A 20,971-nucleotide genomic window follows, 5' to 3' on the forward strand; every position below is an offset into this window, starting at 1 on the left:
TATTAAAATATTCAAGATAAAATTATAAAAGTTCACAAATATAGTCAATTAGATGTTAAGTCTACAAAAAATAAACCTTTTAATTTAAAATATAAAGTCATATATGCTCTCCAAATACAATCATAATGGACTTATTTATAGAATAAAATTATACAGTAAATTGCAGTTTTCTCTACCTATTGAGGATCTGGTATCAAGCACACAGCAGTATCTTGATAAATAGTTTAGATGGAAAGTGATGTATGAAAAAATGAATAAAGAATGAGTAAGTATATACCAGGATATCATTTCCCCTATTTGTCACAATGAATATTTTGCATTAGTGTTTCGGTTTTAATTTAATTCAATAAAATATTCATAAACTGCTTGCACTATAATGTACAAAGATGAAGACACCATCCCACATATGAAAGTTCTTACAGTGTAATTCCTAATACACAGGAATATACATAAACTTTTTAATGGTAAATCCCAAAATTTATTATTTTAAATTTGTTACATAACAAAACATTTTACTTCAGAACCCATTAATGGTGACTATAATATACATAAAGGATTTATTTGCAAGATAGGAAATATTAAATAGCAACAGTGACATGGTATAAAAGTAATGGATTTCCTTAAGAAGAAGCAATTAATTGTCACTAAAGAGAATCTGACTGTCAGTGATGAACTTACACGAGTGAAGTTTGGCCAAGAAGGATGGATAGAAAAGGAAAATGAGAGGAAAATGAGTTAGAGAGGAAAGCCTTCAATCTCTGAAAATTTCGTATTAATAACAGAAGAAGTTTTGTTGACACATGGGGACCAGCTGAGTAGGAGAGATAAAAGAGACCAAGGAGAAAACATTTGAAGAAAGGACTATGTAGGAGAGTGGTGTGGAAGAAAAGGTGCAGTCATTCATATTGATACCTTCTATCATTTTATTTCTTTGGAAAGTAAGAGTCTGTTGAGAATAGAAGTAGCAAGGGTAGGAGATAAACCCTTTTAAAGAGTGAAAAATATTAAGCAACGGTCACTGCCAGAGGATAGTAAAATGACACCCCTGAGAATTTAGGGACCAGTTGCATTCAAAGCCATGCACTTGTAACATAATTTATCATGATTACATCATGTTCTCCAATAATGCTCATTAATTCCAGACCCAGAATGGTCTACTTAGGTAGTCCAGTGTGACAGGAGATAAACAAGAACAAAACTAGAGGGCTGTCAGGAACAGTGTTGAGTCAGATATGAGACAATGGGATCTAGGCTAGATAAAGTGTTGTGAATTGGATTGTGTTGCCCCAAATTCATATGTTGAAATTCTAAGTTCCAATACCTCAGACTGTAACCTAATGCAGGAAATAGGATCATTGTGCATGGAACTGGTTAAGATGAGGTCATACTGGATGGAGTATGCATGGGGCCCTCTAATCCAGTAAGACTGATGCCCTTACAAAAAGGAGAAATCTGGACAGAGACAGACATGCACGCAAGGAGAGCACCATGTGAAGACTGGAAGTTATGCTGTCCCCAGATCAAGAACTACAGACAGACCCTTTCCTAGTGCCTTCAGAAGGGCCTCCTGGCCCTGCCAATGCCTTGATCTGAGATTTCTAGCCACAGAACTGTAAGACAATAAAATTCTAGCGTTTAAGACACTCACTTTGTGCCTTCAGCAAACAGAAGGCAAATAGCCAGAAAACAAATAAAAGACTGAAAATCTATGAAGGGATTAGGCTTGCAGGTCATGCTGATATCAGTGGGAATGGGAGAATACAAAATGGCTGACAGACAACGGGTAAACGTACAATTATCATGCACGCGAGCATAAATTTTTTTAATGTCAAAATTTTTCTTTAGAATAGCTTCCTAAAATAAATTCATAGTATTTATAACTTGATACTCAGGCAAAGTGTAAATTAAAATTTTTCTATCATCAATTTCTTTGACACAAGTGAAGATGACAACAAATATAAGAAATATTAAAAACGTTCATATTTTCATATTTTCAAAAGCAAACATGTTGTTAGAGATGCGATGGAAGAGGCATGGGGATACAGAAGGGTACTAACATACTGGTGTTTTCCCTTGTGCAAGCTAAAAACTGACCCACCCTAACAGAAAAGCTGTAGGTTAAAAGAAGAAATCTACTTGTCAACTTTGACCAAGTTCTACATGAACAGTTGCCCCCTAAATCATGAGAGTCTCTCACTGAAGGAAGACTCAGGAATTGGGAGAAAATAGTTCTTTACAAGAACTAAACAGTAAAAATGGTAATATTCTATTAATAGAGAAATGACACTCAAGAGGTCAAAATAATTGGACTTCCTGACACAGCTTTGTGCAATGTTTTCTACTTCTTTTATATAAAAACCTCAAAAAGACTCCAAGTGGTATTTCTTCTATCATAATTAGCAGCTGCTGGGAAAAAACAAAAACTGTAAAATTATTTCTCCCGCTTCTGTCTGGCCTTACCTTCTTCATTAGCTTTCACAGTAAATCTCAAATGTTAAGATTCCATTGCTGAGTTACCTAATGTTTTATACCTGTTTTAGTGTATATGGAATGAGAGAACTGTCCTCCAAATTTTCTATTTTTTAAAATCTTAACAATCACCAATAGTTAATTATAATACAAATTAATTAAATACAATGAATTTCCTAAGTTTCCGTATAATTACCATCTCTGGTTATTTTGGCTAAGCTATACTATAAGAGAAAAAGAAAAAAAAAAGGAAGGGCATTATAGCCCAGCTCAGTAAAGACAAAAGGCTATATTATGCTTAGACTCCTAATAGAGTACATATTTTAAAAATATGGTATTACTCTTGCTTCCCAGGGCATGCCTTTTTAATCATAAGATAAGCATTTTCACAATTTAGGGTTAAAAAGATAGAAAAAGGAAAGAAAAATTATAGGCAATACTGTTTAGATATAGCTTGCTGTAACAGCACAGCTAAAGAGTAAAGTAATTTCAATATAGCACAGGATGCCCCACTGCATATAATGCAGACATCACACTGTATCATAACGTCACAATATGTATTCTCGGTATCAGCGTGATGAAGTTCCACTTAGTTTCATTGTATTTTTGGTAGCACAATTTCTGCCTTAAGTGGTAAATTTAGCACTGGGATAGCAATTTCCAAAAGATGTGATTCTGAATATGCAAATTTAGGGAAAAAAGAAGAATATGAGAAGATATAATAAAGGAAATGGAGACCACTATAAATTTACACAGACTCCAGAACTCGGTGTATCTACTGGTGACCAGGTAAATGGCATGGCAAAAATATGGCAAATATAAAAGCATACTACTTGTACAATGAAGGATCAGAGAGAAGAAATTACACACATACAGGCAAAGATATGATAGCTATCAATGTCATAACAACTAAATTCTCTCCTTTCTCCCACCACTTGGTAAATTTTAATTCAATTTATTGAGCATACATGTCTAGAACATCAGGTAATTACTATAACTAATAAAAGAGTTATAGTTTGAGACACTTGGATCCAGGCAAAGGAATTCAATTGAATGCAGAAATTTACCAATGCTGAAGTTTATCATGAGGAATTATTTTCTGAACTTCCATTAAGTAAATTTAATTCCTTGATCTATTCTCTATATAACACAGTTAAATTGATTGTATTATTTTACATTCCTAGTTGTGTTCCTCTGAAAATATTTTAAATGGCATCATTTCTTTCCCATTTAAATTTTTACAGTCAGGATTTGTGACTCAGTAATCACATATTTGTTTATATTAATTTCTGCTAGTGTAGTTTTATGACCATTACTTCTACCAACCCTCATTTTCCTGGCCAAATGCTTTAGTGCCCATTTTTGTCAAAAAGATTTGATGTTCCTAATAATTTTTAACCAATAAATTTTTTGGACCCTGTTCAGTTTTAGGCATTATCTGCTGATTACTCCTTATGAACTGAATACATAGGTGAAAGTTTGTGTTACCTTTTTTTAAAAACGTATTTATACTTTTTAAATTATAGAGAGAAGGAAATAATAACAGTCCATGATAGCACTGCCTGTATAACTCCTACTGATACATGCAGGTGGCACCTGGGTTACTCAGTCAGTTAAGCGTCTCTTGATTTTGGCTCAGGTCATGATCTCGCAGTTTGTGATTTCAAGCCCCAACATCAGGCTCTGCGCTGACGACGTGAAGCCTGCTTGGTATTCTCTCTCTCTCCTTCTCTGCTCCTCCTATGCATGCTCTCTCTCTCAAAATAAATAAATACACTTAAAGAAAGAAAAATGACTATATAAAGTAATTCATGCACATTATTTGGAAAGTTTCAACAAATATAAAACTTCAGGGTTAAAGGCAGAAAAAGTTCCTTCTTCTAAGGGAACAAGTATCATTAAGTAATTTTTTGTTTTATGTGCATTATTCATAACAATATTATTTTGTGTAAATAAATCTAAGGTAGCCCAGAGGAAAATGACAAGCAGTTTTATGAAATTGGCAGAGAAGTGCAGGAAGGGAGATGGGGGGGGGGGGTAGGGTGGGCGGGGGGTGGGGAACGTAAACAGAACAGGAGACAGAGAACGCCACACAAGTGTGCAAACACTTGACTGAGGGCCCATGAGAAGCAGGACTTGTGTTTTCTCTTCCATGTCTGTACCTTTTCTTAGGTAAGGTGCTTGCCAAGCATGTTGAAATAACTAAATATAGTGCTACTGACTATTTGACACAGCTTTCAGATAAACTAATAATTAAAGCAAACAAGTTGAATGGAATCCTAGAGTCTGAAAATCTGGGCGGCTGATTGCATTTTTGACTGAATGGATTTAAGTGACCAGATGTTGTGGTATTGTGTAGACAGAATTATTACCTAATAAGAGCCAAGAAAGAAGCAGATTAGTATTTGGCACTCCCACAGTTCGGTATGCAACTCAATTATGTAGTTTTGTCCATGAGAGAGATTCAGTAAATGCTTGCTGACTGAGTGATCAAACTATTTTACTACATTTTCCTACTTCCCATCAGGGCTTTGGTTATTGTAAATATAAAAGTGATCTTGGATAACTTAATATACAAAAGAATCAACTGATACCATCTGGAAAACAATGTGTTAAAGAACAATATTTCTTTTGGATTCTCTGTTGTGGTTTGAAATCTGTTTTCCCGGTTTGGGATTATTGTATTGCCACAAAGAAGAGGTAACATCTTCTATTTCTCCTAAGAAGCTAATATTACAGAAGTTTATATTTCAGTATTATCCCCAACTTAACGTTTCCTTCAGAGATTGTGAAATTTTAGAAAACCACCAATTTTCAACTCTCTATATTAAATGCAGACATAATTATCCTCATTTCCACATCTTTGTGCACAGTTACAGCCACTAGGGTTCGTCTCAAATTAGAATGTCTTCAAGTCATTGCACTGCTGCTACATCCGAACATTTCTTAAGGAAGAGAGAAAAGCAGTCATTCTTTTTCAAGGAAGATTAAAGTGATTAGCTTAGTCCTAAGATTAGAAATCATACATTCTAATTATATTGTGGAGGCAGTGTTAGGGAAATGGTTAGAGAGCGGGACTTTGAAGTCAAACAGATTTAAATTCCAATTAGGAATCTACTCTTACTTACCTACTTACTCTTAGTTGACAATAACTCCCTTAACCTCCCTGAGTCCTGTTTTTTTCATTTGTAAATAAGGATGATACCTTATTCATGGTCCACGATTGCTGTAGGACTTACATGGTAACATTCAATACCTGTATATATTTCACCAATATGAAGACATGCTTATAAGACACATGTATATGTGTGAATAAATTACATATATGTGTGTAGGTACATAGGAGTGTGTATAGACAGATGGACAGACAGATGAGAGGAAAAGGGAGCATGCACGCACTTTAGTTTAGCATAATGCTGGGCACATAATAAGTGCTCAGTAAAAGGCAATTCTTATTAAATATTTGGGTAATAGAATTCTATTCTGGACATTCTGGCAAGGTCTTGGTCAGTTTGGTATAACAGAGGTTCAAAGATTTTTTTGCTTCTGTATTCAAATTTAGTTCTGCAACTGACTAGCTACATGATCTTGGCCAAATTATGTAAACTTCTGAAGCTCCAATTGTTTAAAGGTAAAATAAGATTACAGAAATAATAAGATTAAATTTACTCTGCAGGGTTTTGAGGAGTGAGCAAGATTAAAAGACATAAAGTGTATAAAGCACTCGACACAAAGTCTGGCATACAGAAGACGTACAATATACATATCATTTTCTCCATGATCTTACACTTATTTTTTAACCCCTGATGTTTTACTTCTTGATCTTTAAAATATATAAAAACTACATCTGTATCCTTCATATGGTTGCTGTGTAGACTGAATGAGATGCTATATAAACTACCAAACCAACCCAGTGCATAGCTGGTTTGCAATGTCTCTCAACTCCACTTTCCTAGATACAGACAAAATCTACAAAGACATCAAAATAATGAAGATGTGAATGTACAGCAACATCTTGAGTATTCCAAGAAGAATTTAAAGTCTTTGCCAAGTCTTTTCAAAAGCCTAATGCAAATTTCTCACTTGATAGAAAGATGGAAACAGTACTGAGAAAAATCCACTGTTCTCTTTCCATTTGATAATTAAGTTAGTCACTTATAGGTGTTGGTTCCAGACCACCATGGAGGGTCAAGGCCACATCTGGTTTAATTACCCTTACATCCTGAGTGCCTAACCACCTGTCTAGAAAATGGTAAATATTCAAAGTCCATTTGTTGAACACATGAATAAAAGTCACTCCGGGCAATACTCCAGCAAGGATCACCCAGAATCAGCAAACTGCAAACTGCCTCCAGAGTGAAAGTCTTTTGTCCCCTGAGACATTCAAAGCAGAGTCCAGACCAATATTTATACCCACCTGCTGATTCTCTGGTCATGTGACCATCAAAATTAGTCCATTTCTTCAAATTCAGCAGGCCTTCTACTAGAAACTACTCAAACGTATTTCGGACACTGTCGTCAAAATTACCATGTTTCACCAAAGACCGTGATCTGCATTCATCAGATTTTATGAAATTTATTTTTTATGGTTGGTATAACCTTTGAATGAGCATATTAAAGGCAAGTGGGAAAGCAGAATAATTTCTTAGAAACGAATCTACATGTAAATTTGATCTTGTAACATTTGCACACAGGGTGACAATTTCTGATGCTGTGGGAAGCATTACAAATGTGCAGAAATCAATTCAGCCATTAGGAAAAAGCAAGAGTTGCTAGGAAACCACATTCCAAATAAGGAATATTATAGTGGTGACCTAGACAATTACCATATGCCTGACATGACATCAACACAAAGGGTAACAGACTTTTAAAAGCACCCATGACACTGAATTATTCCTACCACATTTGCAACCCAGAGAGAGTTGCCTTTCTATGACTTGAAAACTCAAATGCAAAATCAAAGTGAATTAAGAGCAATGAGAGATGCCTCCTAGTACTTACCAAGTCTCAGCAGTGTATTTAGGTACATCTATAGTACACAGTGTCACATAATTTCACTTTATTGAATGAAGTCCTCTCAATTTTTAAAATAATCTACTCTTCAAGTCTGTATATTCTATTTCTATGTCTTTGTATATTCACAGGGAAAAAAGCCTTCAAGAATAAACACAATTTATTTATTTTTAAAAATTTTTTAAACACTTATTTATTTTTGAGAGAGAGAGAGACAGATGTGAGTGGGGGAGGGTGAGAGAGAGAGGGAGACACAGAATCTGAAGCAGGCTCCAGGCTGTGAGGTGTCAGCACACAGCCTGTTGTGGGGCTTGAACTCACAAACCGTGAGATCAACACCTGAGCCGAAGTTGGACACTTAACTGACTGAGCTACCCAGATGTCCTAATATACGACACAATTTAGTATGTGGTGATGGTTGGTTGGCAAATTACAGGTGATGTGACTTTCTTCCGTGTGTCATTTTTCAGAGGTCATTTGACATTTTGTGATTTTGGAAAACTAATAAAGTTACTTTGAAATGATTTTTACATTTTTTATTTGGCGCTAGATATTAGATTTCAAGACAGCGTGACAAATCAAAAACATAAATCCTAACAGTACGGTTAGCAAGCAGAGAGCACGTTCCTCTCTCACATATTATTCCATCTGGCTATCTTCACATCAGTGGTGGTATTATAAGATTCAAGCTGCTGGCCTTGGCATATGCACATGTCACAATTAACTTTAAAAGAGAGTAAGTTAAACTGGCAGTAAAAAAGAAAAACCTTCTTGGTCAATAACACCAGAGAGACCAAAATCTAAAATACAATGGGCTAACTGCCCTCACAATAGGTTGGTAAAATCACATCTTAATGTCTTTTTAGGAGCAAGACTTGGCAGACAGATTCTTATTCTTTACATAAAACTCAGATAAATAAAAATATGAGCTACCTAACTGCTTGGAGGCTTCACACTCTAAAGCACATGATACAAGAATCGAACGAAAAGGAGCACCTTTACTAATATAATTTCTAGCCTCCTCTTAGGACATTGTACAAACACTCCTGGGAGGGACCCTCTCTCAGACAGGCTAAAATAAATGAAACAGATTATATCTTCTTGAGGAGGGTTTACCCCATCGTGACATGATTTAACAGCATAACTTTATAAACCATTTAAAGTGTGTCTCCACTAAAGTGCATTTCTCTTGTGAAAATGCAGAAGTGTAGAAACCAGTACACAAAACCAGGCTAAGCAATTTTGTATTTTATGTGCACAGTTTCCACCCAAACAATTTAACTTTCCCTTCATTGCTTGGCTTTGTTTTTCCTTTCACACACGTATTACTGCTATTTTTTGCATGTAGCAAAAATATGCAAACACTTTCACGAAAGGACTTCTTAGAAAATCTGTTTGACAAATATCATGACAAAACTCTTCAATAAGGCCAGCCCTTTCAGAAGTGTGTGCCTGACAAACTATTTTTTCCACAGATGAAAAAGGTGATCATCAGTCTAACTATATTATATGAGAACCAGTCATGATTAAAGACAAAAGCCAAAGCAAACCAGGAAGGGAATTCTAGCTCATTGACATGCGCAAAGCATAAATATTAAGGTCTATTAATTCATTATGCCAACATTTTATAGAAGGATTGCAAGGCAGTAGGTGTGCTCTATTACAGCTCAGAACTGCAGCATCGGGCCAGAAGTGCAATTCGATGGCTAAAACAAATTTCTTGCTCAAAACATAAAAATAACGAATTAGAATATAAGACACGATGTTTAAATCCAAAGACTATCTTAGGAAAAAATGTAAACATTTTAAAACATACATCTTCTGTGTCACAATCCACAATAACCAAAGGGACAATAAACAGAGAAAAAACAATGAAGTAAAGTGGCTAAGGATTCACCCAATCTGGCTGGTGACTGTGATTTTCAAAATAAGGATGAAATGACAGCCATTCCCTCCCCACACACACATCACGGAACTTATCTCCCTCATTTCATAATTTAAAAAATTAATCGTTTTGGATGGAATAATTCTTAAATAGATTACTTATTTCCATTCTCTTCAAGAGGACACCTAACGGTAGTTTAACTGTTCTTGACTAGAGCCATGAAAAGTCTAACTTAACAGATTCTACACAGTAAGAAAATTGTGACAATATGAAGTTTATTTACCACACTTCTATTTAACAAGCCCTATAGAGTGCAATTAGGAGCTCAGGTTAACGAATGTTTCTTATTCTTGCCTTCAACTGTAAAACTGAAATAATATCAGTAGAGCCCTTTTAGGTTCATAAGACTCAGTAGAGCTATCACATGCCAAGTCCTTGGATCGGCGACTGCCTGGCACACTGCGAAGTGCTTCAACAGATATTTATTGTTACTCTGCAGTGGCTAGTTTAAACACAGTTAGATGTTTTGGTCTTTTCTATTTACAGATAGTATCATCTGTGACTTCGGTTGAAAATAGGCACAAATGTAGATTAGTGAGGATGAATCATTATTAGTAAAATAAAACTCTTATAAAAAATGTACATGACCTTGTACTTCTATTTCTAGGAAGAGCAGATTATATAATCTGAATACCCCTCTGCAGGTCAGCTCACAAGGCAATGAAAAGAATATGACACCAAGATGGGCGGGGGGGAGGGGGCAAAGATGAAGCTCAGGGAGAGGTGATTACTAAATCTGAGGGTGCTTGTCCGCTACAGGCATCTTCTGACTTCAGAAGGGAGTGAGGTTAGAGAAATGCTTTGGGGACTCTAATGGTACCTACAGAACTGCAGTGACAAAAACCCAAGTCTGAGGATGGCCAAGGGGGACACCTTGGTAAACCCTCCATACTTTTAAGATGAGATCCTAGCAGCCAACACCCCAGGTATAAGGGCGATACTGAAAATATAAGGTGAAACACTAAACTGGCCCCCATGGGGAAGGATGCCTGGCATTAAATCATGTGACCCTGATTGCTAGAGCCCTAAGCGATTCCTCCCACCCGAAGAACACATACAATTTCCCTGCAGGAGGGTAACATCATTCTACTTCTCGAATGATTCTCTAACTGTTCATACACAATCTCCAGCACACAAAAAGTAACAAGAATTAGGCACACAGGAGACAAGTAACATGACTAAAAAGTAAGTGAAAGCACAGATAATGTCATAGACCATGAGGCTCTAGACAAGGGGTTTATGGAGCAAAGGGTTTAATGATGGCTGATACCATCTAGGAAATAAAAGTGATATGAAAAGTTTTGTCAGATGAATGGAAACTTAAAAAACTACAAACTGCTCTGATAACATGAAGTATCAAGGGGGCAGGTTTAATGAATGATTTTCATAACTAGTTGAGGGGAATATTAGTGACTTAGAAGGGCTGAAACGAATATACAGACTTAAGTTCTAAAAATTAAACAGAAGCAAAGTACAAAAGAGAACCTATTGTAACCTCCTGTACTGTAAACTCTCAGTGAAAATATACTTTAAACATATTCTTTAAAGACACAGAAACACATTTCTAGTACCATATAAATTCACTATACAGAGTGATGTATTAGAAAATACATTTAGCCATAAATTTCACCAGTAATAGTAACTTTGTATATTATTGCTACAATAAAACAGTAATTTACCAAAACTGCAACTATTTGCATTACCTAAAAGATTAAGAGTAATTTCAAACGTGTCTAATGGATAAACACGGGAGGTGAGAATAACTGGGCTCAGTATCTTGGTGAGTTCCCACAATGCCCAAGTAGTTCTTCTGAACCCTTAGGTTTAAGTTCTAGAGATAGAACATTTCTGGTAAGTACAATACACACGTCAGGGAAAAAAATAAAATTAGAATTTTACACATAAACACTTATCAAAAAATCACAATCAATGTACCAAATAATTAGTTTCTCTTTTCCCTAAATACAATCTTGGGCTGTAATCTCATGGGGTTAATTTAATACTACAATATTTGCAAGGAACAAATCTCTCCAAATATTAAAGTAACAACATCATTTATTATTTATAAATAACAAGTATTTAACAATTAATTGGAGAATAATTATTTCATAATCTCAAAAAATCCTGTAAACTCATTAGAAGACTCAGTTGAAGCTTACACAAGTTACAATTTAATGTACTACATGCAAATTGTAGTATACATAAGTTGTATGTTAATATTCCTGCCTTTGAACTAGGCGGTTAGAAAAGATTCATGGCATTTCCCTGATTTGCAATTAAGATTGCTAAACACATTACTATTACAACATGATTACACATTGTTTTTTTTAAAACTCTCTTTCACAATCTCTGTATAATTCCCTCATTATATAAAATGCACTGCTGTCTGAACTAATGAAGCAAATTTGAATTTGTGTGCCTGTATGATGAAATTCAATGCAAATATTTTTTAAAAACTGAAGTCCAGAAGTAAAACTTAGATATTTGGACACGCTGACTCAATCTTCTTCAAAAGCCTGAAATCGTGAAAATGCCACTGGTCTTTCTAAAATCTATATAATCACATTCTCCAGTCCATCAACGCAGCTTCTCTTTCCTACCCACATTTTTATTTCTAAGGAATAAAGCACAAGAAGTAATAAATATTTTGCTATTTTAATCAAAAGTGGTTAAATTATTAGTAAAAGCCTTTCAGCCTTAAAAACTGTTCAAAATACTTTGGTAAGATTAGGGTCACAAGGTTAAAGAAGAGCATGAATTCATACAATTTTCTAGTGAAGTCACAATATAGCTAGTTCAAACAAAGGGCAAAAGAATATAAATTTGATAGTACTTTTCTTCAAGAGTTAAGTTTAAGATGTAAGAAAATCAGATTTTCTCTACACGAGGGGAGTGGAATAAGCATAATGCTGACATTTCTACAAGTTCAGCCAGGAGAATAAACACCATATTGAGAAAATGTTAAAAATTATAATCATTAATTTCAAAAGCAGCCTTTTGTTTGTTTCAAATTTTTATTTAAATTCTAATTAGTTAATATACAGTGTAGCATTGGTTTCAGGAGAATTTGGTGATTCATCACTTACATACAACACCCAGTACCCATCACAACAAGTGCCCTCCATAGTGCCCATCACCCATCTAGCCCATCCCCCACCAACCACCTTCCATCAACCCTTAATCTGTTGTCTATGGTTAAGAGTCTTTTATGGTTTGCTTCCCTCTATGAAAGCAGGCTTAAATAAAGTCACTTTAGACTTATATTTCCAATTTAAATGGACACAAATATGGACCATATTTGTGAATGCTCTGTAGCTACAGTCTAGAACAAGCCTCTCAGTCTCATTAGAGTATTTATAAAAAGTCATTTGCTTGAGTATCATGAACTGAATAACTGAAATAGTATATTCTTTTGTTACTTTAAAATTTTTTTACGCCACCCCTATTTTATAGTTAATGATTCAAGGATACTACCAGTCACATGCATGCAATTCCAACCGATAATTCAGGTACCTATTTCCTGTAATGAGAGGTACCTGACTTATAATACCATGTAAACTTATCAATTTATTTTTCAAAATATGAGAGGTTTGGGGGAACTTTATTTTGAACAATTATTGCAACTTAATAGCTTAAATTTTAAGCATCCTAAACTTACATAATTTGAAGTAAACAATCAGCTGATCACATATCAACCCTACTGCACACCCAAGCATTTTTAATTAAAGATTCTTTCAGTAAGTTTAGAAATGTTCCCATGGCACCAACTTAGAAGGCAATTCAAAGTCAAATTAATATGCCAAAAACAATCTCAAACCACACAAATAATATGAATAAGTAATGAAGCTAAAATTATTTAAGTGGTTTTATGATTTAAGTGGTTTTATGATTCTTTCTGCATTCTTATTAAATCTTTATAGACATTTCCTCTTCTGATTTAATAAGACTATCTGATTCATGAGACAGAGTAATGTTACATACCACAAATAAAAATATGGAGGAGCACACCGTAAAACACAATCCTCTGGTTTTGTTCTAGGGTAATTTAAGTTTGCTTTGACAAGGCTAATCAATACAAACATTATATCTCCTATAAAAGAAAATCCAACATAGAAAAACAATCCCAAGTGATAAGACTGCCCAGCTAGTAGTCTTGAAAATTTAAGAACTTATAGGAACTCAGTCTGGACTGTATATATTTGCAGTTTGAAGCAGATCTGAGACAGCATCACTTTGTTTTCCTGGCAGTGGTAGAAGTGCCATTCCTATACTTGAATAACTGGATAATTATGTCCTGAGGGGACTTAAACTATTTTTTTGAATGCTCCATGCTTTCCTATTTTTATTGCTGATGAGAATGGTTAGAAAACCCTCTTTCCACTTTTTAAAACTGCCAAATGTAAACATATATGTAAACATCAAAGAACAGTAGTAAAATGGGTGATTCTGCACTACAATCCTACCTGCACTTTCCTTCCTGCCTCCTCTGTCTTCCCATCATCTTCTTCCTTTCCCTTGGAGTTAAGCACCATCTTGAATTTGTAGTTAAATGTGTTGCAAAAAACCCTCCTAGTTTGTGGTTATCTTTTTCTCTTTTTAGGTGTTATTTGATAAGCAGGAAGGTTTTAACTTCAGTGTAGAAAAATTTACACCTATTTTCCTGTATGATTTGGTAAGTTTTGACTTGACTAGTTTACAAAAAAAAAATGTTCCTTACGCTGAGTTAAAAACTCCCAAATTATAAATTTAAGACCTTATAGTGGGTCTTTAACCCAGGTTGAATTTAACCCAGGTGGAATTATATTCTGTACAGCTTCGTGAAGTAGAGATCCAGTTTTAATACTTTTGTCCACATGGATAAACAGTTGTCCTCCAACCTTTGATGGAATAGCCCATTCTTTCCCCACAAATCAATTTCACCTTCGTCATGTATCAAGTCCCTCTTTTCTCCGACACACTACAGAATTATTAAGACATGTTCAGTTTTGAATTCCTATGATTTGGCTTCGTAGAATCCCTTAGGATTACTGGGTCTGAGAACTGATTGAGGTCTTTTACTGTTCCAGGAAAAAAAAAATGCCCTGTTTTGCATTCCCTCTGTAACTCCATGTGAAACCCCAACTGAACATATATTTTCCTACTCTGTCCTCCATTCCTCCCACATATTTTATATTTTACATTATCTTATTTATATTTCCATTTATATCTCTAATCTGCTTTTAAATTCATCCACTGACCATTTTTTTTTCTTAAGTATTATGTTGATTACTTAGGAGTTCTCTGGTTCTTTTTCAAACCTACTGTTCCTGCCTCACATTTTTAAGCTTCTTCTTCATTTCCTTAATTATACAAAACATTGTCATTTTGATTCTCTCTGAAAATTTTATCAGATAACACTTCACTATTTTCTTATCTATTGTTCCCACTGGTTCTTACCCATTATACTTTCATTTCTTGTGTAAATTTGTGGGTTTAGGGTTTTTTTTGGCGGGGGGGGGGGGTGGGCAGTGAGGAGTTGTTTTATTTTGTTTTTCGTATTAGCCACTCAGTCCCCAGAGTACTTTACGTATGGCTATTTTTTGAAGGAGGGATTGAAGTTGACTCCCTCCAGAAAGAAGTAATGTTTCCTAGTTTCCTACTATTGCTTCTCATGACCAAGCAATTAATTTAAATTCCACACTTAAATTTTGTCAATCTACACATGCAACATAATTGGCACATTTTTTCTTTCCTAATAGTTCGGTGATGCATGTTGGTGGTATAGTGGTGAGCATAGCTGCCTTCGTAATAGTTCAGTGATGTGCTTAACAGTTTTTGGAAATCTTAAAGAGTATTAAATATTTTAAAAATATTTTTAACACAGCATTTTAATAATTTTAGTCATAAGGGACATTCATAATATCTAATTTGCCCTAACTCCAGAATTAGGAATGTACCTTTTAAGGCTTTCATTCTATTTATTTTAAACTCAGAGCTGGTGAGCTGTTATAAAAGGGTTGTCTTACCTTCATGGTTACTTCTACAAATACAAGATTTCTAGTTTCTAAGAAGACACAGTAACATTACTTCTGGGATCCACTGGGTCCTGGCAAGACTAAAGGTAGGTGACCTCGTCCATTCTTAGAGGTAAATCTTAGACTGCAGAGAGCCATCAGTACCAAAAAGAGTACAACATACCAGGAGCTACATTTTCTACCATTTTTAAATTTTCTTAGTTATTGAGCTCCAACCTTCAAGCTCTGCCACATTAAAAACACGTACGGGGTGGGGGGCTCTAGGTGGCTCAGTCAGTTGAGCATCCGACTTCGGCTCAGGTCATGATCTCGCCGTTTGTGAGTTTGAGCCCCCGCATTGGGCTCTGTGCTGACAGCTCAGAGCCTGGAGCCACTTCAGATTCTGTGTTCCCCTCTCTCTCAACCCTACCCCTGCTTGTGCTTTGTCTCTGTCTTTCAAAAACGAATTAACATAAAAAATAAAATAAAAAAAAAATAATAATAAAATAAATAAATAAAAACACGCACAGGTAACCCTGAGTGCTAAGGCTTTATAAGGAACACCTACCAGTACATTACCCAAAGTAAGTGTTCAGGTCCTCCATTTTCTTACTTCTTAGGATTATGTCTGAGACCCTGATTCCCACCACCATCTTTGCTTGGTGCTGGTGAGTTGGTAACTGACAATGAATGTTTCTTTCCTCTAAGTCTTTAGCTCTTTGTTTTCTCCATGGCAATTAGCCTTTCAAATACATTTTCCTATTTTGGATCTTATTCCATTTGTTCTTTTCCTGGTGTTCTAGGAGTTTTTTCTAGTTAAGCCTCATCCTCCTTACTTTTCTAAATCTGTAGGACACGTAAGTAGAATTCAAAAGGGAATTTCTTGCCCCCTTCAGTTAAAGGCATGCTACTACTCAAACCACATTGTAGAGAAGGTTACCTGAATTGGTCTTCCATTAGGTGTCAACACCTCTTCTGAAAGTTCCATCATCTTCAGGGCCATGAGAGCAATGGGCTTAGCGTGGCAGAGGCTTTTCCTATGGAGTCCTGCAGCAACACAGTATGCATCACCTATTGTTTCCACCTGCAGCAATCAGACAAACATAATGCAAACATAATGAGCCAGAGGAGAAATGATGAGCTATCTGCAATCACAAATGTTGCTGCAAACAGGTCACCAAAATATCAGTAAGGTAAGAAATTAGACGACAGGGTGTAATCACAGCAGAGTTTGTAATCAGCCACCGTCAAATACTGACATCTCACTCCAGGGCTGTTCATCAATGTTATCACCATAGATGATCACTGAAACCGGGAACAAATGGAACACAAAACAATTATCCTCCACAAAAAAATTCATTGCGTCAATGCATTCTAACAATAGAGTATTAAAAAATGTACTGCATTAAATTCTGTTGGCGCTTATTCAGGGAATATAATGAAAAAAGTTAAGCTCATGAGACGAGGAACACCAAAATGATCACTTGATCACCAAAATCTTCTCAGAAAACATGCATCAACATTATTCCCAATACCCTCTGACCTATCATGAAGTTCAACATTTTCACCTGTTTTCCTGTGCCAGAGATATGGAAATAAAATCATATGGTGAGAAAAGAAAGACAATGCATTGTGAGTTGGAAAGGTCTTACTCCAAGGACTGAAATATACTTTCCCAAAGAATTCCCACTGAGAAAGACATCCAGTTAATAATGAATGTCTAAAATGTGTCAGTTTACCATTTCTCCCTGGAAACACAATGTCCTCTGCTAATCCTATTTATTTCATCCTTTTGTACTTCTATATACTTTTTTTAAGTTTTTATATAAATTTCACTTAACAAACAGTGTAATATTAGTTTCACGTGTACAATATAGTCATTCAACACTTCCATACAGCACCCTGTGCTCATCACAAGTGCCCTCCTTCATCCCCGTCACCTATTTCACTGATCCCCCCCACTCACCCCTCGCTTTGGTAACCATCAGTGTATTCTCTGCAGTTAAGAGTGTGTTTCTTGCTTTGCCTCTCTCTCTTTTTCCCCTTGGCTTACTTGTTTGTTTCTTAAATCCCACATGAGGGAAATCATATGGTATTTGTCTTTCTCTGACTGATTGACTTTGCTTAGCATTATACCCCCTAGCCCCAACCATATCATTGCAAATGGCAAGATTTCATTCTTTTTTATAGCTGAGTAATATTCCATTTTATGTATATACCACATGTTGTGAGCCATTAACTTTGAAACTAAATTCTGATTTTCAGATATCAAAACACATAGGCAGTAAATTATTTGTACAAACTGAATTGTTTTACAGTGAACTGTGAACATGCATGTTCCTGAAGCATTATCTCTCCTTGAAATCACTATCCTCTTCTTCATCAGCCATCATCTTCATTATCTTTTCAGCTAAAGTTGATTGAGTTCCACTAAATGTGTATTCCTAGAATTTGTACCGTAAGAATACAGATTAGTTATATGTTGTACTTTTTTCTTTTAGCAGTGTGTAATGTAGTATGGATATGGACCAATCAGTTGCCAATGGCTATGACACAGAATTCTAAGAAAATGCAAGATAAATGTGTACACAATATAACAAATTCACATGAAAATCTATACGTGATCACGTAAACTTTTATTTAGTTTCCAAATATTTGAAGTCAGTTTACCTGTCAGAAACAATAGGATCAAGAATTAGGCAAGGGATGCCTGGGTGGCTCAGTTGGTTAAGTGTTTGACTCTTGATTTTGGTTGAGGTCATGATCTCACCATTCATGAGTTCGAGCCCTGTGTTGGGCTTGGAGCTAATGGCAATGAGCCTGCTTGGGATTCTCTCTGTCTCTCCCTCTCCCTCCCTCCCTGCCCCCTCTTGCTCGTGCTCTCTCTCTCTCAAAATAAATAAATAAATAAATAAATAAATAAATAAATAAATAAACAAACAAACTGAAAAAAACTAGGCAAGAAATAGACATCAAAAAACAATGGCCTTTATCAAGTTGTGCAACTCACAATTATTCATAAACATCCAACATATAGAAAAAATCTAAAAGATGTTTTCATCATGCTAGGCTAGAGTATGTTGCAATAACAATATATCTTCAATATCTGAATGCCCCAAAATAACAAAGGCTTATTTTTGATTCATGCTACAAATTCATGTGAGTTAAGGGATCGGAGGAGAGGGGAGAAACATGTGCTGTGTCTCTCTACTCTAGGACAAAGGCTAATAGAGCCTCCCCACCTGGTGCTGGTTGCCATGGCAGAGATAAAGAGGTTCTGACAAACTGTGCACTAGCCATTACAGCTTTGTCCCAGATGTGACATATAGAGCTTCTCAAGATTCATCCACCAAAACAAGTCGCATGACCATGATCAGTGCAAAGGCGATGGGAAAATTCAACCACCCTTCTGCCCAGACACGAGTCAGAAATACTTGGTGAGTAGCACTTGTATGCACATGAATGAATAGGTAATAGCTTAAAGTTTTCAAATACTTAGATGTCTGGAAACTGCAGGTAATAAATCTGTAAGATGTTTTTTTCTTTCCTCACAGATATATTCAGCATCTTAACCTAAAAATCTTGGTCTAAATGCTACCACCTTAGCCATGCATCTTTCCATGTAAGTTCTATTCTTCTCTCCCTTCATCTAATTCTGATCTACGCAAGTTTAGCAGAATTAAGTCTATATGCAAATTTTAATGGGTTCCCTCCAAAAACATTAGTCAATTTTGCTTCCCAGGGAGCAGAAAAAGGGAAAACATTATATATCAATTACATTTGCTCCTAAGGATGTTTCCTTGAGTTAAACCAGATAAACGAGTGGAAACTGTAAACTTTCAAAAAAAAAACTGCCTGAAAAGTTGACTATGTTCTGAATTCCTTTACAATTGCTTCGGTGTTTTTTACATATAATTTTAAATACAACAAACACTACGTAAAGTAGTGCATTTCATTTATTTTTGGTATCTTCAACCTGTTCTTGAATGATACTAGATAAGAATAAAGACGGCTAAATTAGTCATGGAGATGGAAAAGACTGTTTAAATCCTTTTGTGAACATAGAAGAAGAGGCTTCTGCACCAAAAATATTATGTATGGCTGTTGCCTCACATATTATTATAGATGCTTTTATCAAACTAAAACAATTTACCCATCTCGGTATATCATCTGTTCAACCCTTGATAGTAAAAACCCTCACATTATCCCAGAAATAAAGGAGATGTAGATAAACTCCTCAGACTTGTGCACTCTTACTTTTTATTTATGTTATTTTGGTTTTAAAGAAATAATTTAAGAGTTTATTTTAGTTCCTAATAGAATCTCATTCCTGTAACATTCTTCTCCATCCCCTCCAGGCTAATGCTCAAGAAATATCTACAAGGTTTCTTGGAAATTTGGGCACTGTAAGGACAAAGGATTGTGTGTGTGTGTCATGGGGAAGGGTAGTGGTGGTGATAATGGCCTAGGATTAGCCTAAAAGAATACTGTGTGTAACAGGGCAATGAATAATCCCTGTCCCATGGACTCACACCCACCTCAGTCCTTCAATCCCACAATCCTTGGTCTGTCTGCTTTTGAACTTTCTAGGACATGTGAAAGAAATCTTTTGGAGTCGGGTGGGGGGAGCATAAAAATAGAGGGTCAGAGATCTCTGGCAGCATATTTTACTGGACAACCTCCCTCTCTCTTTCTAGGTATGATCGAGAGGAGAAGCAAATTGGAAAGTCTGCTTTCTAGTTGTTTTGCTTTCTGGTTTCGGTTCCTCAAGTCATTAAAAACAGAAAGAGGAGAGAAAAGGTTGAGAGAGGCACAGAAAGAAGAGAGATATTGGAGTGAGTTTGAAGCAGATGAAGTCTACAAATGAATATGTCTTTTCTCTCCTGGAATCTCACACAGCACTTGGTCACCTAGTCATGATCAGGTAGGCCAAAGGGGGATGAGAAAACATGCCACACTCTGCATGGGCTCATTGACTGTGGCTAAGAACACGTGATTCCCAGAAAGGACACCCTATTCACCCTTGTTGAGAGGATAGAGCCACACCTGCCAGCCTAATCACCTCTCTGACATCAGGTATGGTTCCTGAGTGACAATGAAAGGAAGGGAGGTGGAAGAGGTTTCCAGGGGCTGGTAGGGAGCCTGAGTCCACAGGTGGTTCTGAAGGTCCCTGTCACCTAGAAACCAAAAAATGGGGTCGCTGGTGCTCTGGACACAGATTATCCAAAAGACTGACTAGAAAAGGTAGAGCATGGTACAGGTCTTCATGAAGACTTATCAGTAGCAAAAAACTACTGGAAAGTTTTGGATTTGGGTAGATTTAGAGGTCCCTTACTTTTATCCTTTACCTCATACAAGTTCAGCAGCTCTCCACTGTTTATGTCCCTGTTTTTCCAGATACTCAGCAGGGTGGGTGACAATTCAGGTGTTGATGGCCAAGCACAGGTCTTGGGGCCATGGCATTATCCACTGGAAGATGAGAAACTTGCTAGGCATTAAACATGAACCTAGCTTTTCATTGTTCTTATGGTTGTGGGGCTTGAAGATACAA

The 20,971-nt window shown here is 36.0% G+C and overlaps 1 protein-coding gene across 1 annotated transcript in view; it reads right to left on the reverse strand.

Moving 5' to 3' along the window:
- LOC109260374 (guanylate cyclase soluble subunit alpha-2-like) overlaps nucleotides 1–16,500 on the reverse strand; it is a 106,066-nt gene extending 89,566 nt beyond the window's left edge. The window contains exon 1 of the mRNA XM_019438538.2: nucleotides 16,361–16,500. Coding sequence (XP_019294083.2) covers nucleotides 16,361–16,423 — 63 coding nt within the window. The 5' untranslated portion in view covers nucleotides 16,424–16,500. The remainder of the gene's footprint in view (nucleotides 1–16,360) is intronic.
- Nucleotides 16,501–20,971: the final 4,471 nt, after the last annotated feature.

Source organism: Panthera pardus, unplaced genomic scaffold (genome assembly GCF_024362965.1).
Source record: "Panthera pardus isolate Hobbes unplaced genomic scaffold, ASM2436296v1 HiC_scaffold_12, whole genome shotgun sequence".
Lineage (NCBI taxonomy): Eukaryota > Metazoa > Chordata > Mammalia > Carnivora > Felidae > Panthera > Panthera pardus.